Consider the following 26,771-nt stretch of genomic DNA (forward strand, 5'->3'; position numbering starts at 1 on the left):
CATTGCCAGCAGATCGAGGGAAGTAATTATTCTCCTCTATTTGGGACTGGTGAAGTCACATCTGGAGTATTGTATCCAATTTTGGGCCCCCCACTAGAGAAAGGATGTGGACAAATTGGAGAGAGTCCAGCAGAGGGCAACAAAAATGATTAGGGGACTGGGGCACATGACTTATGAGGAGAGGCTGAGGGAACTGGGATTGTTTAGTCTGCAGAAGAGAAGTGTGAGGGGGGGATTTGATAGCAGCCTTCAACTACCTGAAGGGGAATTCCAGAGAGGATGGAGCTGGAGTGTTCTCAGTGGTGGCAGATGAGAGAACAAGGAACGATGGTCTCAAGTTTCAGTGGGGGAGGTCTAGGTTGGCTATTAGGAAAAACTATTTCACTAGGAGGGTGGTGAAGCACTGGAATGGGTTACCTAGGGAGGTGGTGGAATCTCCATCCTTCGAGGTTTTTAAGGTCAGTCTTGACAAAGCCCTGGCTGGGATGATTTAGTTGGGTTTGGTCCTGCTTTGAGCAGGGGGTTGGACTAGATGACCTCCTGAGGTCCCTTCCAACCCTGAGATTCTATGATTCTATGAGTGGGAGAGGCATGGATGGCCTTGGCCCCTAGCAGAGCCCTATACACAGGTTGTGGGGGCTCATCCCCATGCCTGTTCCACTGGGGACAAGGGCCTGCAGAAAACCTTGTGCCCAACCAATGGAGTGACATGATGGAAATTCCACAAGGGGAACCTCACTAAGGCTCAGATTCAGGAAGGTACTTAAACATGTGTTTAGTAATCCCCATAGATGCCATGGGACTACCTGCCCACTTAAAGTTAGGCATGTGCTTAAGCAATTTCCTGATTCAGGGTCAGAGTTCTCCTCTCATGGGTACTGCTGCACACCAGGGCAATCTCTCCCTTGGGGTGTCCAGAAGCTTTAATTTGTTGTTTTTCCTACAACTGAAAAAGCAAAGCTTAAAACTAAAACCGAGCCTTATTTTAGATCACATTTTCTTTGGGGGGAAAAAAATCTTGATTGATTTCCAAAACATCCTGTTCAGTAGTTTGTGTTCCAAAACTCTGCAGGTTATTAATGTATGGAGAATATCATTGAATAACCTGATCCAGCAGGTTAAGTGCATGACATAATTGTATGTATGGGTTACATATATAGTTTAAGAAAGTGACATATACATAGTTGCCTACATGAAATGAACTAAGGGCACATCTGTAATATAGAGCTAAGTCGACCCAAATTACACAACTCCAGCTACGTGAATAATGTACCTTAGGTCAACGTACTGCAGTGTCTACACGGTGCTGGGTCGACAGGAGAAACTCTCCCGTCGACTTACCTTATGCTTCTTGTTCCAGTGGAGTAACGGAGTCAACAGAGAGTGATTAGCAGTTGATTTAATGGGTTTTCACTAGATCCAGTAAATCGATGCCCGGTGGATCGATCACCACGCGTCGATTCCCTGGTAAGTGGACACAAGCCCTAAGTGGGCCATATACAGCCCATCTAACTAGGGTGACCAGATGTCTTGATTTTATAGGGACAGTCCCGATTCTTTTTCTTATATAGGCTTCTCTTACCCCCCCCAACCCCATCCCGATTTTTCACATTTGCTGTCTGGTTACCCTACATCTAACGCTGGTTTAGGTCTTCCACTGTGATGACTCAAAGATTATTCCACTTCTGGACACACCTTCTTTCCCAGAACCCCAACCGCCATTGCTTGGTTCTCAAAATATTTCAATCTGCAGCTCACAGAACTCTTCAGAGCCTTGAAGGTCCATGGGTTACTGTAATTAGCCTAATCTTTTCCGATTATGTACTCAGTTCTTTTTAATTTGGGATATACACTCAAGATCAAGAAAACAGGAATGAAGAAAAAACTTAATCCATATGATCTGCAGAAATATACCCATAGGAAGGAATTGAAAAGGTATCTGAGGAACTGACAAGTCCCCCAAAGAAAATTTGCAAATTTCACAAATTTCAAGATTTCCTGAGATTCTCTGCTGAGACACTGCAGGGCTAATATTAACAGTTTGAACTACATGGTTAATATAATATGGGCATGTCTATACTGGAATTAGACACCTGTGACTGGCCCATGACAGCTGACTCGGGCTAACTGTGGTGTAGATGTTTGGGCTCAGGGTGCAGCTTGAGCTCTGGGACTCTCTCATCAAGCAGGATCCTAGAGCCCAGGCTCCAGCCTGAGCCTGAATATCTACACTGCAATTAAAAAGCCCCTCAGCCTGAGCCCTGCGAGCCCAAGTCAGCTGGCATGGACCAGCCATGGAGTTTAATTGCAGTGTAGCCAACGTGGACAGTATTACTGGTATAGGAATTATAGTAGTTGCCCTCAGGAAGGGAGACATGAAAGGGGACCCGCCCCCCAAAACCTCCAATCAACACATGCATCTTGGAAAGGTGCTGCTTGTATCACTGTCCATACTTGCTCCAGGGAGAACATACAAGCCCTGAAGATGAAGTGGAGCAATGAGGGGTTTTCTTTTGCATTTGTCAAAGGGAAGCTGTCTTCTTAACCCTACAAGTACTGTAGGAGGAGGAGCCATGCAAATAAAATGTTTGTGCTTAATACACTGGAAAAACTGTTTAGACTATAATGGTGGCAAAGTGACTGCCAGGTTCAGTAATCTGCCAGGAGTGGTAATATACATTGTAGATGACTCTGGGTACACTAACCTGTTGATCCAACTTTTCAGTACAGAAAGGTGAGAGGAACGGGTTCCCAATTAATTCTTCAATCCTGCTTTCAAACAACAATTTTCTTTCTGGCCCCAGGGCAGCGATGTGACTTTCTCCAGAGTTCACCCATGCCATCCCAAGCACCAGCTACAGTGTTTGGTCATATGTACTCCTTTAACCACTCCTCTTCATTATATACTGAGTCAACGATTCTTGTGACATATTACACTTAGAAGAACACCAGTTACCTTCAACTCATACAGCAGATGCTTGTGCTACAGTCTGTAGAAACAAATTGGATGAAAATTCTTTTGCAAACCTTAGGCCTCATTCTGATTTCATGTACATCAGTTTATCACCACTGAAATCAATAGGATGACCTTTACGGGTGTGAGTGAGATCAGAATCAGTTAGTGTACCCCTAGTCATCTACAATGTATATTGCCACTCCTTTCATATAACTGAACCTGACAGTCAGTTTGCCACCATGAGGGTTAGTTGATTTTATCTGTGTGAATCAGCAAACTTGTCTCATTCACACCAGTTCTTCCTCTTAATAAGTTTCCTGCTCCCTGGCCTACCCCACATCACGTATAGACCATATTCTCTCACTGCACAGCCAGAAATCTGTTGCTGAATAAATCTGACTACCTACACTGGATTAGCAGCAGGGTATTTTTAAGGGACAAGCAGGAGTAGTTTTAGGACACACACATCTCCCAGGTTTACCTTAGACCTCATTGTATGACACTTCGGACTAACGCTTAGCCAACTAATTTCCATTACAATAATATCTACATACACAAAGCACAAAAACTGACACAGGCTGGAATGTATGTAACCACCACTAGTAGATGTCCCTGTAAACAGAGAAAGCTACAGGACATGGGGACAAGAAAAGAGAAAACTGGAAAATTATATATATATTTTACATCATCAGTGCATTTTTATACCATACAACTCTGAACATCTCTCCTTGCTATATATAACCAAACCTAGCTAATGATGGGCTGTTTTGTGCATCCTAGAGTCTTTGGGTGCAATTCTTTGCTTATAGTCCTCTCCAGATCCAAAGTCTACTGTGTCATGATAGTTTGTAAATTCCTGAGGTAATGGAAACTCCTCTGCTGATGAGTGAGTCCTGTGTCCAAACACTCGCTCCTGAAGCTCAGCAATGTCATTTCTGATGTCTGCCATCATCAGCAACAGAAAATCGAACGAGCCTGGTGGGCCCTGCAAACATGACGTGTGAGCATTAATAATACTTATTACTTAGTGCTTTGATATTTTCCAAGCACTGCCCAAATGTTAACATAGTTATGCTCGCTGGGGTACTTTGACAAAACATTGCTTGGTGTTGGCTGCCTGAAATAAAACATCTCCCGTTCAATCAACCTGGAATAACGCAGAAAAACAGCTTCAACTGGTAAATGCATTTAGTAGACAGGGCTCCATCCTGCAAGATGCTGAACACTTCTGTGAGTAGCCAAACACCTTCAACCTCTATGGGCATCAGCCCTCATCATCTCAGAAGAGTACTTTGCACTGAGCAGGCACAGAGCATAGTTCAGAGGAGATTCTTTTCCTCATGTTCCTTCTACTTGAAAAAATAATGACTTACTTTTTATGAATGGAAGATTTATAATAAAACACAATCTATACGAGAAACTGAATTTTAAATGAATCCATTTCAGTACCCTGACCCAAATGCTGTTTATTAATTACTAAATACGTTTCCATCTGTAAAAATGTTTCCATCTGGTTTATCTCATTTGACAAAACCATAAAAAATTTTTAAGTTCTCTTCATATGGATAAATACACTGTAGCATACTCTTTGTGGACGCATGGGTGGACCATCCACTTAAGAATCTGCTCTGTAGAAACAAGAGTCTGAAAGGATTTAACATGCTGCAAATATTCAACTTTGTCCAGATGACCTGCCCAGTGCTACATCCCACTCAAATACCAGTTAAGTCCTATTTTGAGGATGTAAATGGTGACTAAGGGCCAGATTTTTTTTTAAAAAAAAGGGTATTTAGGTAGCTAAAAATGCAGATAGGTACCTAGTGAGACTTTTAAACACACACCAGTGTCTAACTCCATTGGGAGTGATTGGTCTGCTGCAGAGGGCTGAATTTCATCCTGACTGAATAAGTATAGGAGAACAAATACTCTGCATTGCATCTCTCTCTCTTTTCTTCTTTTAATCTTTATTTGTTAATTGCACCAAACCCCAATTAATCCCTTCTTACTGGCTGGTGTTCCTTTTAAGCAAACTGTTTGCTAATGCTGTCCCAATCAAGCATCTGTTACTGCCATATACTATTATTAAGCTAACTAGTTCCATGGAAGATGTCCCAGGACAGTGCCTTCTAGCGATGTACAGTACACCATGATGGCATGGCGATGCAGCGTATCCACTGAAGAGAGAACAGGGTACGCTAGGCTTGATGAAACATTTAGGTACAAAATACTGATACAGTAACAGAGACATAGAGGGATTGCTTTCACCGTAGGTATCTGACTATGACATTGTTACTAGATCATGTCCTTTCTCTACTGTGGAAATCCTGGTTGGCTGGCAGTGATACTTACAGGTAGCCCTTTTGGTCCTGGTGCTCCTCTCTCCCCCTGTAATAAATACCATTTTAATTAGCTGTGATTAAAGCAAGCAGAAAATGACATAGCTTTGCCTCAACTGAGGCACTCATTCATCCCTGTGGATCAAGAATCCCTTGGTAACTATAGGCTTCCTCCAATAAGGTGATGTAAACTAAGAGGAACAGGTAGGGCAGCTTCCATCTAGCCTACATACAGAGGATTGAATCAGAGACCGCCAGAACTTCAAGCAAAAGCTCCTAAAAGCTTGAGCTAAAGAGCCAAGCCTCCCTAGTTCAGTCTGTAATAGACGCATATCCCAGGCACACTGGGGGACCTGCCACACTCTCTGACCAGTGGGTTACACAGGTGCTGCAGGCTATTAGGCCAGCTAGAGCATTTGCCCAGCATATGCCATGAGGGAATTAGCAGCTGGCTGTGAGAGCTAGGGGTTGCATGGAAACCTCAGACACATTTCTTTGTCAGAGGCTGGTCTTCATGGCTGTCTCAATTCTCACTTCTATGTACAGCTCAGAAGCATGTATAAATATTCTATAAGTGGCTGCTATGCACCCACTGGATTTAAGAACTGATGCCCTGGCTACACGCTCACCCACTTTCTCCCAATTCAGTGGGGCTTGTTCACTGTAGGTGTAGAGGTTTTCACATATTCCTCCTCACTAGGCAGAAGCACTAACACAGAGCAATTACTGAGTACATGCATTATTGCTTGTGTCTCCATGCTTTCCACAACCACACTCAGCAACCTGTAAACTTACACCCTATTAAATACCCCGAGGACAAAATTTCAAATCTTGGCTGGCACAAGGATCTACAGAAGCAATCAATTTCTGAAAGGTTTGTAGAAAACAAGGTTTACAAAATGGCACCAGTAGCTTTCCAATAGCCTTAACTTATTTTAAAAATAATAAATAGTAATTGTCAGTCAAAAATCGGTGCTGGTTCTTAAGGACATTCACTGATTTTTATGATTTATAGAGTTCATCATAAAAAATACAACCAAGGAGAGAGTATTGACCACAGAGGAAATCACATTTCACTAGAGGAGAAAGACTTTACTCACTTATTATAGCACCATAATAATAATTTGATTGAAGAGTTGATGTTTTGGGTCCCCAGACACATGTAAAACTAAGTGTTTGCTACCATTTGTTATACATGTAAGACAAAAGCTTTCCAAATACAATTTGGGGTTTTTTGTTTGAAGGTATTCAGATCAACAGGAAATGCCATGTTTGCACAATCTCTTAAGATAGAAAACCAGACTAAAAAAAAACAACCAAAAAAGAAGCCCTAGGAAAAAAGGGATCAGAAGGACATAGGCCCTGATACTCAAAGGCATTAGGTGACTAATTCCCATGGAAATTAGGCCCCTAAATACCTTTGCATACCTGAGCCATAGTCACCAAGAAAAAAGCGTGAGGAATTAGAAGACTTGGATCAGTCAGATGGAAGAGGCAGAAATTGCAGCAGAGGGAAGATAGAGATCAGAAATCAGTATGAAGAACTAAATACATTTCATGCATGTAACAACAGAAGTGAGAGACGTGAGCACTTTCTACTGGGATTTTAGGAAGAGAAGTTTCATATCATAGAAGTAATTAGAGCATATAAAGATAAATTGGCTGATTACTTCCAAAATGGCTGTGATTCTCTTTTCTAAAATATGTTTTTATTTATGGCCCAGAGACAGATATCTCCACACACAATATGTATAAGTTTAATAAGATGGCCATCCCATTATAAAAACAATTAAAAGTAGGAGCACTTAAGTTCCAGCTGTTAAAAATGAAATTACCCACATGAATACTTTTTTTGAGCACCGTCTTTCCTTGAACACAATTTGGAAGCACATGCTAGAAAGTTTATGTAAAAAAAAAATTATAGTTTTCTTAAGATACCCCAAACTTGCCACCATGCAATGATTTCAAACCTGTGGGCCAGATCCTGAAGTAAACTGAAGTAGTGCCATTGACTTCAATAGAACTATATTGATTTACATCAGCTGAGACTATTATTAAGGACCCAGGGTAAAATTTTCAAAAGCACTTAAGTGACTTGAAACCTAAGTCCTATTTTCAAAAGTGACTTAGGCACTTAGCACCCAGAGTCTCTTAAAAAGTCAATAGGTCTTTGGCTGCTAAGTGTCTAAGTCACATTTGAAAATGGGACTTGGGCTTCAAGTCACTTAAGTGCTTTTGAAAATTTTACCTTTAGCCACGTAATTATCCTATACAAAATCCTCCAGCAACCAGTGGGGGTTTTCACTGCACAACAATTGCAGGAAAATACCCTTCATGGATAAAACAAAGCAGTGATTTTATCTTGTGAATCAGGTTCCATTTTGACTGCACTCAATACCCGATGAAGGACTTGATTCTAATTTTCTGCTATGGTCATACAATCATAGAAAAGTAGGGCTGGAAGCGACCTCAAGAGTTAATTAGTTCATCCCCTTGCACTGACGCAGGATCAAGTATATCTAAACCATCCCTGACAGGTGTTTGTCCAACCTGTTCTTAAAAACCTCCAATGACAGGGATTCCACAACCTCCCTTGGGAGCTTATTCCTGAGCTTAACTATTCTTAGTTAGAAAGTTTTTCCTAATATCTAACCTAAAACTCCTTTGCTGAAAACGAAGCCCATTACTTCTTGTCCTGCCCTCAGTGAGCATAGAGGACAATTGATCACTGTCCTCTTTAAGGAGCGATATGGAGAAGGAAAGGGCAGGTGCTCAGCATAGAATTGGGGATAAGCATTTTCAAGAGCCAGGGAACATAAATAAAAGCATAAAACAGAGAGTGGGATGAGGACACAAGGGATTTGTAGGTGAGGAGGATTCAGCAGTGCATAGGGATTGAGAGAGAGACTCTGAGGACATCAGTGCAAACGCATGGATGGTCTTGAAAGTGAGGCTAAGGAGCGTGAACTTGATGTGGAAACAGAGAAAGATGTGGAAGGGCTTTGAAGGGGAAGGGAACATGGTCAAATATTGGGAAAGGAAAATTATCTTAGTATTTGGAATAAACTGATCCGCAATAGCCATCAGTGAGATTGATGATAGCGATGGTGGGATGTATGCGTAAAGGAAAAGACTAATACTTCTGGCCTCACCTTGGTACCATCTCTCCCTGGTGCCCCCGGTGGACCCTGCAAGACAAAGGAATGATTGTCACAAGAACGGAAAGGCTTGTGTGTGCTTGTGGAGGGTGGGAGGACACACGGCATGTTCTTGACAGGAAAGTAAAATACTGACCACTGGGCCCCGTCTGCCCTGCTTAATATGTGATAGGTCAGGCGATGGTCCAATGGGTCCCATTGATCCTCTAGGACCTGGTTGGCCTGGAGGTCCAGGTGAGCCAGGAAATCCTGGACTTCCTTTTGGTCCCGGGGCCCCTATAAATTAAAAGTGATCCAGTGAAGGTTAACACCCAGTTAGAGACTTTCTGTTCGTATATCAATGTCAGCAGCAAAGTATACAATTTCCCTAATGGATTCCCCTTTTCCTTTCTCTCTTTTCTTTAAGATAATACTTCGCTGATTAGCTGCAGTAATTCCACAAAACCAAAACACAGCACTAAGGCAGTCAGGGACAACGACATTATTCAGAGCAGCAGCACCATTCTTCACTTTCATCCCAGGATCTCAATGTGCTTCACAAACATTAACTAAGGAAACCTCATGAACAGAACTAGACCACAACTGCTCTCGGACAGGTGGTCAGGGATATCAAGAGTGGGAAATGAAGGGAAAAGCAGAAATGACTCAATACTAACACAACACAGAGCAAATGGGCAAGTTAAACTAAAGAAAAACCTCTTGTAAAGAAGGAAGCATCAGCAAACTTGCAGCAATGGTGCACTCCATATTCTTTATGAAAATATGCTTGGAATGTGAATATAATGTAACTGGAATATGCTTTATGCAAAAGGTCTCTTGTAATGTATCATTCAAAAGCTTATAATCTACTGAGTGTGGTCATCCTATTTGTATGAATGTATCATTCTTGTATCTAAAACTAGAAATATGGAGTATTACCCTGAGGTCCTATTGTAATTATGCAAAGTGTGGGCCATTGATGGCGTTTTTCCATTTAGAAGGAGGGTGGGGATCCAGAGAGACAAAAGATTCCTGCCTTGTGCCAAAGCTATAAAAGGGGGGTAGAACAGAACAAAGGGGGTTGCCAGTCATGAGAAATCGCCTAGTTACCACCTGAGCTGAACTAACAAGGACTGTACCAGGGGAAAGGATTGGACCCAGACTAGGAAGGAGTTTAGTCTGTGAAAGAAGCTTATTGGAACATCTCTGAAGCTGAGATTTACCTGTATTCAATTTCTTAATGTATTAGACTTAGACTTACGTGTTTTGTTTTATTTTGCTTGGTAACTTACCTTGTTCTGTCTGTTATTACTTGAAGCAAATTAAATCCTACTTTCTATACTTAATAAAATCACTTTTGTTTATTAGTAAACCCAGAGTAAGTGATTAATACCTGGGGGAGCAAACAGTTGTACATCTCTCTCTATCAGTGTTATAGAGGGTGGACAATTTATGAGTTTACCCTGTATAAATTTTATACAGAGTAAAACAGATTTATTTGGGGTTTGGATCTCACTGGGAGCTGGGTGTCTGGGTGAGATAGGTGACTTGCTGAGCAGTTTTTGGTTAAAGTCTGCAGCTTTTGGGGCATGGACCTGACCTAGGTCTGTGTTGCAGCAGACTAGTGTGTCTGGCTCAACAAGGCAGGGTTCTGGAGTCCCAAGCTGACAGTGAAAAACAGGCTCAGAGGTAATTCCAGCACGTCATGTGACAGCCTCAAGGGGGTCTCTGTGACCAAACCCATCACAGGTGAATTTAAGGCTCTACAGAGGAGAGGCACAGAAACAATCAGGACTTTCAAGCTTAGCCTACTTTTATGGGTGATGAGTTTCATCTTTCTTCTACCTGATACATGAGCAGAAACGTGTACTGTTCTTCCATTCCACTTCTTATACTCATCAGCTACCAGGTGACTGTTGACTCAGTACAAAATATACTTTTAAGAGGCGAAGCAAGACAAATTAAGTATATATAGATCAAGAGAAACACTGCCTTTCTTTGCCTCTCACAAGTAAACATCATGTCTGAAACAATGTTCACATAATAAGCAACACTAATATGGTATCTGGCTGAACTGCTTTATAACCAGCAGATGATGCATTCCTCTTCATAGTGCATGGACATGAGGGGCACAAGAAATGAAAGTCAAACAATGAGCTGGAAAACAGAACTAAAAATGTTTATGATTAGGGTTTGCAAAGGAGCCAGACACCCAACTCCCAGTGAGTTAGTGTGTCATTCCATTTGAAAATTCCAGCCTACTTGATCACTAATCACACAGGAAATAGGTTAGCATAGATAATTTTCAACTAGAAAAAGATAATTCTACAGTACCTTGGACAGCGCAGGTCATTGAGAAACTAGATGGAAGAAGTGTAGAGACTAGAGTCAAGCCTTGTTCAGAATGATTTCAAGAAGATTATAAACAGTACATTGCAGTCAGAGTCTTAGCCAGAAGAAGGGTCTAAAATGATATTGTCTTTGCACTGATGACATACCGTAGACTGAAGACACTCTCCTCCAAGAAAATAAAGCAAAGATTTTTTCTACTCAGAGAATAAAAGAGACAGTAATGATAGGAATCAATTAAGTAGATAAGAAATCAAACCAACTAAGGAATACAGCTAGAGCTCTGCAAAACTTCCTAATGAAACCCAGAACCAGGTAGAACTCTCTTGGTTTTGTTACTAATCCAAAATTAGACCTAAGTTAATCAAAGTTAGTGAATCTTTTAGCATATTTGACCTTAGCTTGAAGGTATCAGGGATGAATTATAGTTTTATAAACTCTGTGATTTCTCATGGTTTCAACCCCAAACGAGACAAAATGCAGTGTCTCAGTGGAGTTTTGTTTTTGTTTTCTAATGCGTTTGAGACCAGAAATCGGCACTAAACCAATGAATGAATCCATGTAAAAGTATCATAGGAAAAAGGCTTGTTTGAACCCTTGCAAATTAAAAGCACATTTCCTATTGTGCTAATGAGAATGGGCTAAAGTAAGAGGCATTTCTGAAATGAGGTGAGGACAGTTTCAGGCTGAGTTACAAAAATAAGAAATGGTGACTGAAATATATGAGTCACCCCAGGAAGAGATGGGGTAAAAAATGTCTATAGGACTAGTAGGTTTTAGATGTGAAGAAATGTTTGATGAAGAGAAAATGGGAAAGCTACAGATGGCACTGTCAGATTGTGATGTGGTGGATTGGCAGATAAAATCAATTTTAAAAGAAAAATGTTGCACACTTAGAATCATATTAAATGAAAAGCTTTTTGTTCATATCACGATTTTATATTTGATTTCTCCCGGCTTGCATCTTACCTGGAGGGCCTTGGTGTCCTGGTTGTCCAGGGGGACCTGGTATATAGGCATTAGATGCAAGCACCTTTTCACCAGTGATTTGTTTGCTAAGGTCGGCAGCGTTGTTTGGTAGCAAAGCAACCTGAGGGGGAAAAAAGAGAAAGGGTTGTAGATCCACTCTATTCTATCAATTTCAATTACAAGCCTTGTTAAGTTTCTCTGGAAACAAAGTGAGTGAAACTTTAAAGATGCAGAGGAAGTATTTATGCAGATGAAGTATTTATTACTAATATTCTCACTATTATTTATATTATGGCAGTTCCCAAGGGCCCTGTCAGGTTTGGGGTTCACTTGTACTAGTTGTTGTACAGACACAAACCAAGACATATTTCACTGCTTCTAGGTGCTTCCAGTACAAAGCCCCAATCCTGCAATACTAGACGCATAAGGGCAGACTGGCTATTCCAGTGTTTGATTCCTTCACATTTGCATTAGACAGCTGTATTCTAAAGCATAATGATTCTTGTTATCTGGCGTTAATTTGACCAGCCACGTGGAATTCATTGAATCGGATGGTCTCAGGACTCCTCTAGTTAATTGCTATCAATTGTTGACATACACTCACCTGGCAATGGTATAAACCTATGGCTGTTAATGTAAGGAGATGGTAACACTATGTGCCTGTAATATGCAGCAACTTTTATGCAAGCATCTCCATCAAGGGATGGAGGCATTTTGCAAGCATTAATGACTTAAGCCTGGGATGGAACTAAGTGTTAGTGTCTGTTTTAGTGTCTGAGACACAGGCAGGTCAAATGACTTGCCATACGTCACACAACAAGACAGTGGCAAAGCCACGGGGGCCCAGGTCACGTCCTCTCCTCTCCTTCTCACTCATTGTAACTCCACAGTATCTACAGCCCTAAGGCTGCAGCCAAGACAGAGAGAGAGGAAATAGGACCAAGTGTCCTAATTTAGTTTCTTTAAAGAAAAGAAGAGAACTGTATTTTCGAGGAATGGGAATGTGTGTGTAGAAGGATTTGCTCTTATCCTCCCCTCTCATCTGACACTGGTCACACCTCATCTGATGAGCCCCTTGCTCAGCTCCTTGTTTGAGGCCTGTTTTAGGGCTGTCAACCAGGGACAGTGATTGTGTAACCCAATCCAGTCTCTCCCTGTCTGTTAATCAGCCCGCTAAGCCTTCTTGCGGCTCACACTCAGTGCCTTCACTGCTGTCATTCCACCAGGGCCGGCTCCAGGCACCGGCACAGCAAGCCGGTGCTTGGGGCGGCCAATGGAAGGGGGAGGCAGGTCCGGCTCTTCAGTCCCTCAGGGCCTCTCAGAGGGAAGGCCCTGCCACCCAATTGCCGCCAAAGAATGATCGCGGCATTTTTTTTTCCCCTGCCGCTTGGGGCGGCAAAAACCCTGGAGCCGGCCCTGCATTCCACAACACCACATACGGCAGCTGGGCTGTCTGGAGTCCAAAGGTTTTTCTTTACTGCAGAGCTAACGCAGGCTCTTACCCGGGTGTTGTCCCTAATCTGGCTCCCGTCCACACACAACACCCTTTCAGCCGAGTGCGGTGGTGCTGTACACCTCAGCTAGCTTGTCTGTCCTGGGGCACAGGCCAAAACTCAAGTGCAGCTTACACTCTGGGAAGGGGAAGGAGTTGAATGGTCAGGGTGGGATATTTCCCAGGAGCCCCAGAGGAAGCACAGATGCCGGCAGGGCATTGCACTTTTATCCTTTGCTTTAAATTAAAATATTTCCCTCATCAATTAATTTATGGATTGCAGGTGTGCCAGCCGCTATTTTAGCTATTACCCAAGGGTTGAACCTTGGATCTCCTGAGCCAAAAGGATGAGTTGCTACAGCTTGAGCTAAATAACAAGGTTCTGTGCGAAGGGGTCTGTATCAGACCCCCAGCCTCTGTGGATTAAGCATAAGAGGGATATATAACACGCACTGCTCAGTGGGTTATACAAGCTTGTAATCTTGGGCAGTGCTACCACTTGGTTGGGAAGCATAGAAGAACCAGCTAAATGCTGCAGGAAGTGACAGTGGTGACTCTGTAAATGAAATTCTTCTCTCTGTGTACGTATTAAACCAATGCCCCAGCACAGTTTTGGGGCTACATTCTGCCAACAATGCTACTTTTAGACTGAGAACTAGAACCAAGTCTTGACCACTTGTGATCGTTAAAATTTCCCTACCACTTTTGGCAGGAGGGTTCTAGGTGTCTCAGACCCAGCGTCTCTATACATTCAAACTAGTAAGTAAAATTCTGCCAGTCTCAAGTTTCAGCTGGACTAAGCAGCCGTGTAGCATTTATATGCACTGTTGAAAAGCATGGAATGTTTTACGCCATTGATGGTCACATTTGAGTGATGGATTAATTAATTTCCTCAATATAGATTTTATTTCAATTTGTGGCCTGGAGGTTACTTTGCTATACAAATGCCACTCATTATAGTCATTACAATGACCAATTCTTCAGTTTATGTTCTGAACAGCCAGACAGGAATATATGTGTGTAACTGTAAAGGATCGACATGAACAGAATATAAAAACGTCTTCTGTTACTGGGTAAAAAAAAAAAAGACTTGTACTGTCAACAAGCCTTTTTATTAAATAATTTAGTAAGTAAAAAAAAAAATCACATATCTGCAAAGCCAGAATACACACGTGCCTCCTCACTGAGTCAGCTGGACCTGAGACATGCACCAAACATGTCAAGTGAGTGAGTCCCGGGTCTAGTTCACTAACTTGTATATCTCCTAGCCAAAAACTGCCTGTTATACAAATTGGTGCCAAACCATGTGTTTTTGATGTTGAAAACTGTTATCCTCTTAGGGATTAACTACACTCACTGACCTAATTCATATTTCATTCTTTGGATGGACTGGGATACTTGTCCAAAATGACCTTGGCTTTCTCCTTCCATAACTCAAAATCCAACCTTTCCTCACAGCCTACCTTTTTCTGTCTCGGTGTAAAGATTTGTGTGGATACATTTTTAGTGCTAGAAACAAGATCCTCACACCATCAGTGTTTCATGTTACATATTGTAGCTTTGAGGGGTTCCTATGAGAACTGTAGACTAGTTGATTTTGACATGGTTTGACTGGACTGATGTGTAACACTGATTTCTAATAAAGATGCTTACATATGTCTGGGTGAGCAGATGTGCATAAGGTACTATGTTGCACTGATTCCAAGCACTGGATTGCTGACTGATATATTTTTTTATAAATTTTGACAACTCGTTTTGCATTCTTCAACTTGCTCATCCCAGTTTCACTGGAGCTATCCTGAATATTGCAAGGTTCAGGGTCAGCACAACTCTGCAGTCAGGGTGTTGCACTAGTACATCATGGTGACACTGAGTCCCACCGGAGAAACCATTCAAGGTGGCATCTCTGTCTTGATCCAGCCCTATTACTTCTTGGCTCTGCCATCTGTGATGCCTCAGCCTGTAGTGGATTGTTATATGAAATACTCCTGGGAGAATTCTGTGCCACTGCAGAATTTATGTCCCTCGCAGATTTCTTTGCTTCCCTGCAGAAAAATGACTTTCTGATGGGGAAGCCACAGGAGTGGTCATGCAACCCTCCCAAGCAGTATATTTTGGATGCCAAGGGCAGCTGGCAGAGAGGTGAATCACTGTGGGGCAAGACTGGGGAAGACCCGGCTGGTGGCTCCTACCCTGCGCCACTCTCAGTTGCTAGTCCTGGCTGGGCTGGGGAGGACGGGACTTCCTTTTCCCCCGCACAGCATACGGGACTGTGTCAGAAATCTCGGAGTGGGTCTCCCCGGCGGTAGAAAGCTCTGCAAACTCCCAACACTCCTCTGCTTCCAGCATCCAACGTTCCTCAGCTGCAGGGGAAGGGATCATTGTACAGGGAGCTGCTCCCCCCTCCACCCAACCTCCATGCATCCAGACCCACCTCGTAACCAGACCCTCCCACCAAGCCTCACTCCCCACACACACCCAGAACCCCCAGAGGAGCCCCCCTCACCCTGCACCTGGCCCACCCCGACGAGCCACCTGCACCTGTTTCCCCACCCCACTGAGCCACAACCAGCTGCACCTGTATCCTTACCCCACTGAGCTCCACTCTCCCAGCATCTGGACCCACCACACCCAGACCCCCTGTCAAGCTCTATCCCCCCCACGACCAGCCTTCCCCCCCCGCTGAGCCCAAAACACCTTCACCTGGACCCCCCTGCACGGTCCCATTACCGTTGCACCCAGAACTCCCTAACAAACCCCTTTGCATCCAGATCCCACCCCAACCCGGATCCCTCACTGAGCTGCTCACACCCAGACTGCCCCACACAGAACCCTCTCAACCCCACTTGGATCCCCCCACACTAAGCCTCTTCACACTTGGATCCTGCCTTGCTGAGCCTGCTTGCCCACACCTGGTGCACCTGGCATGGAGGGGAAGGGCCCTCAGGAGTTTCTGGGGCAGGCCTGCTCCTTGTGCTGTGTCAGGGTTGGTACAGCCTCACCGCTGAGTCAGTGTCCTGGGGAAGAGCTGTACAGTGACCTCCCATCTTTGTGCTGTCACTGGCCTGTGCTTCCCAATGCCATGCTGGACCCTCCACACTTATTTGACAAATAAAATTTGCAGAATTTTAAAATATTGTGTGCAGAATTTTTAATTTTTTGGTGCAGAATGCCCTCGGGGTAATGAGATAAAGGCAACCTAGATAGGCAGGGCCTAGGCATTAAAGTTCTTGTACATGCCTCTGTTAGAAGGCCTTCTTTTCTGTTTGCTAATCTTTTCCTCCATGCATACGTACCTTATTCTCGTAAAACAATTCTAAGTCCAGAAAGTCACTCCTGATCAGCCAGTATATTTTGCTATAGACCAGGGGTCTGCAACCTTTCAGAAGTGATGTGCTGAGTCTTCATTTATTCACTCTAATTTAAGGTTTCATGTGACAGTAATACATTTTAACGTTTTAGAAGGTCTCTTTCTATAAGTCTATAATATATAACTAAACTATTGTTATATGTAAAGTAAATAAGGTTTTTAAAATATTTAAGATGCTTCATTTAAAATTAAATTAAAATGCAGAGCCATGGCCGATGGCCAGGACCCGGGCAGTGTGAGTGCCACTGAAAATCAGCTCATGTGCCATTGCCTACCCCTGCTATAGACAAAACTTAATTACCAATGGAGATAAGCACACAAGCTTAAGTGTTTACAATACCCACCAAATCTGAGAGCAGGATACTTAGTACAGGATTTGATGCCAGGTTTCTCAATTGGGAACAAATAAATTGGGAACAAATAACTGGGCAACCAGCCCATTCAAAGAGCCATATGTACTGTAAATAGTTGCACATAGTAGCACACAATGACTTGTCATTTTCTTTAATGTTGTTTGTTTACAGCCAGCATTGCTATTTTATAAGCTGTTCTCATTAAATTAATATTACTTCTAACGAGAGCTGCTTGGAAAATGGAATTTCTGTTCTGTGGGAAACGGCAACATTTCAAAATGTGTAGTTCCGAATCAGAAAGAAAAGCTAAACTTTCCAACTTTCCCACACAACAGAAATGCCTAAAAATTTTCCTTCTAAACCATCAAAACGTTTTGTTTCAATAATGTCAGATTGCAAAATAAAAAAAATAACATATTAAAATTAGAATATTAAAATAGAAAAGTGGAAATGAAATAAAATGAAACAGGAAAGTCCAAATGAATATTACCAAAATGTAAGGAGAAAGTCAAAATGAATCACTTAGACCTCCTTCCACCAAAATGTAGTTGAAATTGACATGTTCCTGCCAGGAGCGGCTCTACCATTTTTATCACCCCAAGCGAAAAAAAAAAGAAAAAAAAAAGCCACTGGAACTGCCGCCCGAACTGCCAAAGCAGAAAAAAAAGAAAAAGCCTGGACTGTGCTGCCTCAAGAATGGACAGAATGCCACCCCTTAGCATGTGCCACCCCAGCACTTGCTTCCTCCACTGGTGCCTGGAGCCAGCCCTGGTTCCTGTAAAAGGTTTCACTTTGACAAAACTACATTTGTACTGGCTATACCTGTTCTGTGTAGGCTCACGTTGTTTGTTTACAGCCAGCATTGCTATTTTATAAGCTGTTCTCATTAAATGTTGTGTATTTGGAAGGAATTAAAGGGGAAAAGATGACGCAGCTTGTCAACACTGCTGGGTTCAAACCCTTGTAAGTGGAACTGGATTTCATGGTCTTATCCTAGCCCACGGTGGGCATCTGTCCATATCTCAAAGCTACCACTGAATTTGATATGATTAGCAATCTGTTCGGATGAGGTCAGTGGAATAGCAATTGCTGCCATTCACACATGATTTTAAAACTTTATACTCAATTTCATGAACACAAGCCTCATGTGGCTGTGATTCATCAACACTGGTATGTTTAAAGTTACCCTCTAAGAAATCATAGAATCATAGAATATCAGGCTTGGAAGGGACCTCAGGAGGTCATCTAGTCCAACCCCCTGCTCAAAGCAGGACCAATCCCCAACTAAATCATCCCAGCCAGGGCTTTGTCAAGCCTGACCCTAGGAAGAACTGCGGCTGTTTCTAGTCTCTAATTATACTGTTAAAATGTATAACGTAACGATGGGACTGACAAAATGTTTGTACCTTTTGTTTTAGTTGTAAAACCGTCTGCTTTATCTGGTGAAATTCCTTACAAGAGGCACAACAGGTTCCTGCTTTCACCACGTTGTCAGCCTTCTCAGAAAGCCCAGCTAAAATTAAAAAAATTTCCAATACATTTTAAAAGGGCAGAAAACCCAAAGGAAAGAAAAGCATACAGCAGTTGCAAAAGCTACTGTGCCATAGAACAGCCTTTGAGGTTTTGAGACTACCCAATAGTGTGAAAGGAAGAGAGGCTCATGCCATTACCAACTTTTCAATTATGAATCACAATGTAAGGCTGAGCAATTTCACAGAGGCAGCCCACATTTTAAACGCAGCTGTTTCCAGTTAATAGTCCTAAATGCCCTTTTCCTTTTTTATATCTGAAAATGTTTACACTTGTACTTTCATCTCTGCATTTACACTAGGCCAGCCCTATAGATCTGAAATGATTTACAATCCCCTCCAACGGCCACTTTTCATACACTGTGAATTACACTCAGCCCCCATGCAACGTGACAGTCTTATTCAATTTACACACAACCGGTCTTTATCAGCACAGATTATTCTGCTGTGCAATGGAGCTGCAAGAGCGAACAGGGCTGAGAATTGGGATTCGTGGTAAAAGTTTACAGCCAAGTTAGAGAAAAGGTCACTATAACCGTTAGGTATGTAGGAATGAATCTGTTGCGGCATCTGCAGAATAACCCTGAAAATAGGCATTGCAACCTTATTATTGTTGGCCTCACACAGTGCTAATCACTTTAGCAGCACAAACAAAATTATTGTTTTAATAGTTGTCCCATATGCAGCTTGCGTAATGATCAGCCACAAGAGCCAATAGTAGGGTTCAAACTCTGGACCTTCAGAATCATGGTACAGATTTCTACTACTGGAGTTAATGGAGGAACTCTAGTAGCAATAATAGGCTGTTTGCCTCTAAATGGACCAGCAGCAGCACACTTAGCTATTGTGTTATACTTGCCCATTTGAAAACAAACTTTAATATAATTGCTTGGGTCATGTTTTCATAAATGTGCTTTTGAAAAATAAAACTGCAACACTAGATACTGTGACAAAGTTCCTCCTCTACCTTGGTGGGTCCTGCGCTTATTGGCAGATTTGCTCGCCTCAGAGATCTTCCCCTCTGGTAGAATCCACAGTCCGGGTCAACTCCTCTTGTGTCTGATCAGGAGTTGGGAGGTTTGGGGGGAACCTGCGCCTGCCCTCTACTCCAGGTTCCAGCCCAGGGCCCTGTGGACTGCAGCTGTTTATAGTGTCTCCTGTAACAGCTGCATGACAGCTACAACTCCCTGGGCTACTTCCCCATGGCCTCCTCCAAACACCTTCTTTATCCTCACCACCGGACCTTCCTCTTGGTGTCTGATAACGCTTGTACTTCTCAGTCCTCCAGCAGCACACCCTCTTAGCTCCTCTTGCTCCCAGTGCCTCACACGTGCACCTGAAGTGAGCTCCTTTTTAAACCTAGGTGCCCTGATTAGCCTGCCTTGATTGATTCTAGCAGCTTCTTTATTGGCTGCAGGTGTTCTAATCAGCCTGTCTGCCTTAATTGTTTCCAGAAAGCTCCTGATTGTTCTGGAACCTTCCCTGTTACCTTACTCAGGGAAAGGGGACCTACTTAACCTGGGGCTAATATATCTGCCTTCTTTCACTCTCCTGTAGCCATCTGGCCTGACCCTGTCACAATACAAACAGGCTTTCTTTTAGTACAGTATTAAGGACTTGACTTTTGGTTATATATATATTTACTCTGTCCAATGTAAAAAAATTCACATCATTCCCCTTTGTTCAAATTTCACTATGTTCTTCTGTAATACATAAGGATACAATTCTGTCGCAGAGGTCACAGGTTCTGTGACATTCTGGGACCTCCATGACTTTTTCTGGACCAGGGCTGGAGCAGTGGCTACCAGAACAGCTGACAGGTGGCCACTCTGGGTTGCCGAACAACTGACCAGAGGTCACCCCAGGGGCCACCACAACAGCTGGCCAGCGATCAGCACTGGGGCTGCTAGAGCAGTGGACGCCAGAACAGCTGGCTGGCAACCAGCCCCCAGGCCATCAGAACAGCAGCTAGGGGGAACCGCTGGAACAGGTGACCTGCCGTCTGCCCTGCGGCCGCCGGAGCAGTGCTGCAGCCAGCCTTGGGACCACGGAAACAGAGACAGGTTGTGAGCTTCTGTGAATTTTTGTTTATTGCCCACGACCTGTACCTGACTTTTACTGAAAATACCCATGACAGAATCTTAACCTTAGTAATACACCAGGATACTAATACAGCTTCACAGCCAATTGATTTTTCTGTAGGATTATTCTACCAGACTCCACATCCAGGAAGCCTTTTGGGATCCACTGCAACAAGCAGTTCTGCCTTTAAGAGAGAGAGGTTTATTTTTCTTATCTTGGCATGTCAGATCAGAAACGTGCCCCAAACCCGTACTTCATTGTCCTAAAGCACGAAGAGGAAAATGATAAAGAGGAGGTAAAGTTAGCTGATCATCAGTATTAAGGGTATCAGAATTAGCGATGAATAGTCAAAAGATTAGGAGATTCAGACAAGCATCTAAGCACTCATATGCTTTTCAAGTGCCTCATCTAACACTCACGGTAGCCAATAGGAATCTTTTCACTGATTGCATTGGGCACTGGAACATCCCTCAAATACTCCTCTGAATTTTATTCAGTCCTTTTTTTGGCTTGAAATACCAGGCTTCTTTGTGAGCTTTCCAGTGCTTCCTAGATGGTAACACCAGGAGAACAGCTTCCCCCATCATATTCTCCACAGATTCATAGATTTAAGACCAGAAGGGATTATTACATCATCTAGACTGACCTCCTGAATAATACAGGCCATAAAATTCACCCAGTTACCCCCTGTGCTCAGCCCAATAACTTGTGTCTGGCTAAAGCATATACTTGAGAAAGGCACCTAGTCTTAATCCGAAGACATCAAAAGATGGAGAATCCACCACCTCTCTTGGTAGTTTGTTCCATTGCACAGTTATAAATTTGTGCCTTGTTTTCCATTTGAATGCGTCTGACTTTAATGTCCAGCCAATGGTTCTTGCTATGCCTTTCTCTGCTAGATTAAAGAGCCTTTCAATCGCCAAAGTTTTCTTCCTGTGAAAGTACTTATACACAGAAATCAAGTCACCTCTTCATCTTCTTTTTGATCAGCTAAACAGACTGAGCTCTTTCAGTCTTTCCCTGCAAGGCATTTTTTTCCAGACCTCAAATTCTGCACCTTCTCCCAACTTTTCAACATCTTTTTAAAAATGTGAATATTTTGATGCCAGTATTTCTAGACAAAAGCAGGAATTGCAGAGGCATGCATCATTTTAAAAATAAAAAGATAATTAGGCTTGTCTGTTTTTAAACTACAGTAAAAATGTTGGTTTGGAACAAGTATTAAACCAAAGTCCCTTTCAATTTTTATTTTATCCCAATGAGTTCATCCTCCCTCCACCCCCCGCCCCCGATGACTGGACTGTGTTGAGAAACGTTGCTGAAAGCAACAACAGTCATAGAGAAAAAACTGCCAGATTTCTCCGCTGTCTTTAAACCCCATGCAATCCCATTGGAACCAGTGGGACTGAGTGGAGTATAAGAAACACCGAATTCGCCCCTAATTCTAATATATAATCCAGTTCATCAGTACAACTGATGTAGAGCAAAGGCCTGTGATCAACAAAATATGGTTATAATAGTTGACTGCGGCTACCAGTGAGGTGGTCTAATAGTTGGAAAGGATCGTGCTGCAGAGAATTGTGTGAATCCAGTTGGATCCATTAGTCTCTGTGACCATCAAAACAAAATCCAACTCGCTGGTGAGAACAGGGATAAGATATCTCCCTACTTCTGCTTCCCAACTTGTGCAAGCCAGGATTCCTCTGATTTACACCAAAGGGAGGTGATGTTCTGACCATGAAAACAGTCATCCATCACTACCTTGTGATCCCAGACATCAGATCTAGAATGTGTCCACTTCTGAATAGAACCAGAATCCGTCTGGGTCATGCCCATTGGTCAAGGAAGCAATGAGATTCTGAGGCAGTCATCATTGGTGCAGATACTGAATTCAGGCAGAGTAAATCTTGGCAACCCCAGGGTTCACCAACACTTCAGTGGGTTGTTTAAATAAATGGTTTTCATTGTATAAAACTTGACAGAGTCCCTTTGAACCTGTCCCATCTTATAGGGCCTCCTACAGTACAAACAATTAAGTTCAGCTCACATGATGTTTTGTTGGCCTTCTTCAGAGCCTTTTACCTCGTTACTGGTGAGCCCTGCAGCTGCTATTGATAAGAAAACTGCTTGGAGAGGCAGTATGTTTCCTTAGCATATGCTGGAAGTCACGATCTTGCTTATGCTGGAAGAGAGAGAGATACTGCCAGGAGGAGATCTCTACAGGGAGCTGTCCTGAATGCATTCTTTGCACAGAGATTGTTTAGCTTATCATCTGTGTTGTATTATCTGGGCTCAGACTGCAGAGAAGGTTTAGTTTGTCCTCTTTTGAGTGTGTAACTGTATTGTCTCTGTAATATGAAAAATGATTGCTGAAGCAGCACGGATGCAGCCCCTTTTGGTGCCTGATGTACAAATCTTCAACATATTTAATCCAATCCACTGCTAGTAGGATAGGGCCAAAGAGTGTAATTCTTCTGGCATTGCAGAGGAAACACATTATTATTAACTCTCTGTGTAAGGTATGTTATATTTGGAATTATGGTGAGATGTCAAATTTGTCTGTTTTTATGTTGTCTCATACAAAATATTATCAGAAAATCTGGCTTAGTGTTCCAGCGACCAATATAATGCGACTCTACTGTAGTTCTATATAAGGTTATTACAACTTAAATGTGTTGCTGTTTTATAATGGTGCAGGAACTTACATTTACCACAAGGTGGCACATAATTTATAGACCTAGAAGTCAGCTGCTGAAAATCTTCTTGTTCTGCATTCTGGCCAGTATTTTGCAGGCTAGTGTGCTTAATGAAAAAATAGCTAAGGCCAAATTCTGCTCTCATTTAGATCTGAAATCAGTGAAATTATTCTAGATTTACACTGGTGTAACAGAGCAGAATGTAGCCCTTAGATTCTGTGTGCTGCCTCTCCAACTGCTGCTGGTAACTGTTTGAGAGATGGTGTCCTACACCACACAGGAGACATGGATTATAGTGAAAAGAAAATTGTGTTACAAACTGCTCTTTGAAGATAGTTGAAGTTCATTTACAAATGCCTAGAATATTTTGAACAGTCAGTAATCCTGACTGCTATGGACATTCCTCTGTCAGAAAGCTTGAACTACAGAGGAAATGTTAATTATAAAAATATCTGCAAGGGTATTAGTGACCACACACATGTTTCGTTAATGACATCTTTATAAATGAAACAATTAGAAATGTTTTAAAGCTACAAAGAGCAATCACAGATTACTGGGATGCTCCAGATACATGTTTTCAATGGGACAAATAAAAATTACAAAATCTTTGTGCCTATTGTCCAGCTGGGGTTTGGAAGAGTCAGTGATATAAAATGTACTTTCAGTCATTAACAGGTGAACCAACTGTAACCTATTGTTCATCAAAAAATGTTTTCAGTTTTTCTTTTATTTCCTCTGTTGCTAACTTTTTATATCTGTGGTTGACTTAAATTATCCCAAACTTTATTAATTTAAAGGCATTGGATGATGGCAAACACTTTTATATTTAATACCAATGTTCAAATAAAACAAAACAAAGCCCAAAAGCTCAACATTCTATATTTATTGGAACAAATTCTGATCTCTGTTGCAACAGTGCCATGCAATTAACTTCAGTGCCATGGAATTCAAGAGCTCTAGTCACAGATGGAATTTAGCCTACTGATTTAGATTATTAAAACATAAGTTGAATCTCCAGGTACGATTTTGGTGTCTGCCTGAAAGCTCAAAAGTTCTAACATTGGGCCATCTGCTAATGTCATTGGCCTCAGTCTGTAAATACAGTCTAAATCCACTTAAGTGATTTTGGCTTTATGGAGGTCAGAATCTGGCTCATTTTCCCTCTAAGTGAGATCCCACACTGGACTAAATTCTATTCTTAGTTACGCCTGTATAAATTGGATTTGGCTTATTATTATTATGTTAGCTGCAAGTATTTTATGTGTTTCAGACAAAGTGGCCTAAATTAAGTAATAAGAGCAAGATTCGTTATTCACCCACTCTTCCCCTCCAGGGAGAATGTTTTCCACATGCTTCAAAATATTAGCTTTTCATTTGCACTCCTCTCACATGCAGACATGACAGTTCATTTAATGCTAATTACAGGGAAAAGGTACTTCCAGAACAAGCCACGGGAATTGCCCTAGGAACGAACACAAGAGTACAGTATCTCAGGGGCAGTAAAAGACTTATGCTCACGTAGATGTTTTACATTATTACATAGTGGTCTAGTTGATGAGAACCTAGGTTTGCCATGAATGTAAAAATATTTTTATCAACACTATTTCAAGTCCACCGAATGTAGGGTGACCAGATGTCCCAATTTTATAGGGATAGTCTTTTTTTTTTAATATATAGGCTCCTATTACCTCCCACCCCCTGTCCTGATTTTTCACATTTGCTGTATGGTCACCCTAACCGAATGAGGTACAAATATCTTCTCTATGGATCACATCATGAGACAATACCTGGTTGCCCCCTCCCATGGCTAAAGGAGAGGAAATCACCAAGAGGTTCTCCTACAGGGGTTTTCTTCCCAAACATGCCATCAGCCAGAGGGCAGTGTATTTTGCCCCCCTGCAGAACAGACAGTGAGAGGCTAGTCCCAAAACCCTGTGGAGCCCCTGTTCAATGGGAGACCAGAGCTACAAAGAGCAATCACAGATTACTGGGAACCATAGGGGTTTTCACAGAAACCATAGGGGTTTTCTAGACAGTGACTGTCCCTAGGAGCACCATGGACAGAGGACTATGGAAGCATGGTACAGCCTTTGGATTGTTCACTTGCTTTTTAGTAATCTCAGCCAATGGGCCAAATTAAGTTCTGTTATGCCAGGGCACCTGAATTTGGCATTGGCTGTATTACATTTCCACAGCTCCCTCTCTATGATGGGTCAGTTTTCTTGGGCTATATTTGGCCCAGGATATTACTGCACGCTAGTATATACCTTTGTCTCCTTTGGTGCAAGTCCTCCCATCATCTTCCCGGATATAGCCTTCATGACATTCGCATCTGTAACTGCCAATGGTGTTGACACAGATTTGAGAGCAGAGAGTCTCATTGCTTGTGGCACACTCATCGATATCTGAAGTTGAACAAACGTTGAGAATTCCCCAAAAGTTACAGAGGTTCAGAGATCAAATAAGATATTTCCCTTAAGGGTTCCATTATCAGAAGGGATTCTGAATGAATGGTCAAGCAACCACAGGACTTCAGGGGGCCTGGGCCACAGCTTCACGCCAACTGTATTATAATTATTAACATGCATGGCCCTTTACACATGACCACCACTTGACAGGTCTTTGCATCAAAACTTGATCCTGCAAACCTTGGTTCACATGAATACTCACCCATGCAAGGCAGCGCTTTTGAGTTATCTGGGAGTGGTATAAATCCCTGAATTAGGAGTTACAATCTGAATTGAACCTCAGAGGTTTGCTTTAATAATTTAACATCATTTCTCTGGTTTTCAGTTTGATGCGAGAATCTTGCCCTGTTTCATTGCCAAAGACCTTGAATGCTGCTCAGAGACTGCATGGGGGAGGGGACTTATACAGCTATTTACTCAGATCAATTAAAAGCATACTCATACTAAAAGAATGAAGGAAGATAGAGCTTTAGAGTCTGGATGGTAACGCCCTGGCGAGGCTAAGAAGGGTGCTTAGACCCAGCTGCCAATCACACAAGTTAAGAGGAAAGGGTCTAGCACCAATCAGCTTCTTCTTTGAAGAATTTCTAAAAAATTGAAAATTCTGCCTGTAGCAGGACACAGCCTTTACCAAAGATAAATTTGACATGTTCTTCATACCCACCTAGGCAGTAGGGTTTCTCTCTGTTCCTGTGTCTCTCCCGGTCATACCGATATCCAGGATAACATGTACAAAGGACACGTCCAAAGTTATCTGTGCATTGCTGTTCACACGGAGCTTCTGCACACACATCGTAGTCTAAAGAGAGAAAAGTGTGCTTAAGGGAAACATTGATTGCAGGCCCATGTGTTTAGGACAACCATATCATTTGATGTTTTATCTCAGCCTATGTTATTGTTCATTAACAAAGTCCTGCTACATTATCACAGCAGATGGAAGAAACACAAGTGAGATTGTCACAAAATGTAACTGATGTTTTATTGGGGAATTATAATTCCTTGTCACAGCTTTTCTAGAGGACTAATAATTTAAG

At 42.3% G+C, this 26,771-nt stretch overlaps 1 protein-coding gene across 3 annotated transcripts in view; it reads right to left on the minus strand.

Annotated features, from left to right (window-relative positions):
* Window positions 1-458: 458 nt before the first annotated feature.
* Window positions 459-26,771, minus strand: part of CCBE1 (collagen and calcium binding EGF domains 1) — a 195,248-nt gene continuing 168,935 nt past the window's right edge. For all 3 annotated transcript variants that reach the window (XM_045022473.1, XM_045022472.1, XM_045022474.1), the window contains 8 exons: window positions 26,402-26,536; window positions 25,537-25,674; window positions 18,369-18,475; window positions 11,748-11,868; window positions 8,587-8,726; window positions 8,445-8,480; window positions 5,306-5,341; window positions 459-3,941 (listed from right to left, as the gene is read on the minus strand). In XM_045022473.1, coding sequence (XP_044878408.1) covers window positions 3,708-3,941; window positions 5,306-5,341; window positions 8,445-8,480; window positions 8,587-8,726; window positions 11,748-11,868; window positions 18,369-18,475; window positions 25,537-25,674; window positions 26,402-26,536 — 947 coding nt within the window. In that variant the 3' untranslated portion in view covers window positions 459-3,707. The remainder of the gene's footprint in view (window positions 3,942-5,305; window positions 5,342-8,444; window positions 8,481-8,586; window positions 8,727-11,747; window positions 11,869-18,368; window positions 18,476-25,536; window positions 25,675-26,401; window positions 26,537-26,771) is intronic.

Source organism: Mauremys mutica, chromosome 6, assembly GCF_020497125.1.
Source record: "Mauremys mutica isolate MM-2020 ecotype Southern chromosome 6, ASM2049712v1, whole genome shotgun sequence".
NCBI classification, from domain to species: Eukaryota; Metazoa; Chordata; order Testudines; family Geoemydidae; genus Mauremys; species Mauremys mutica.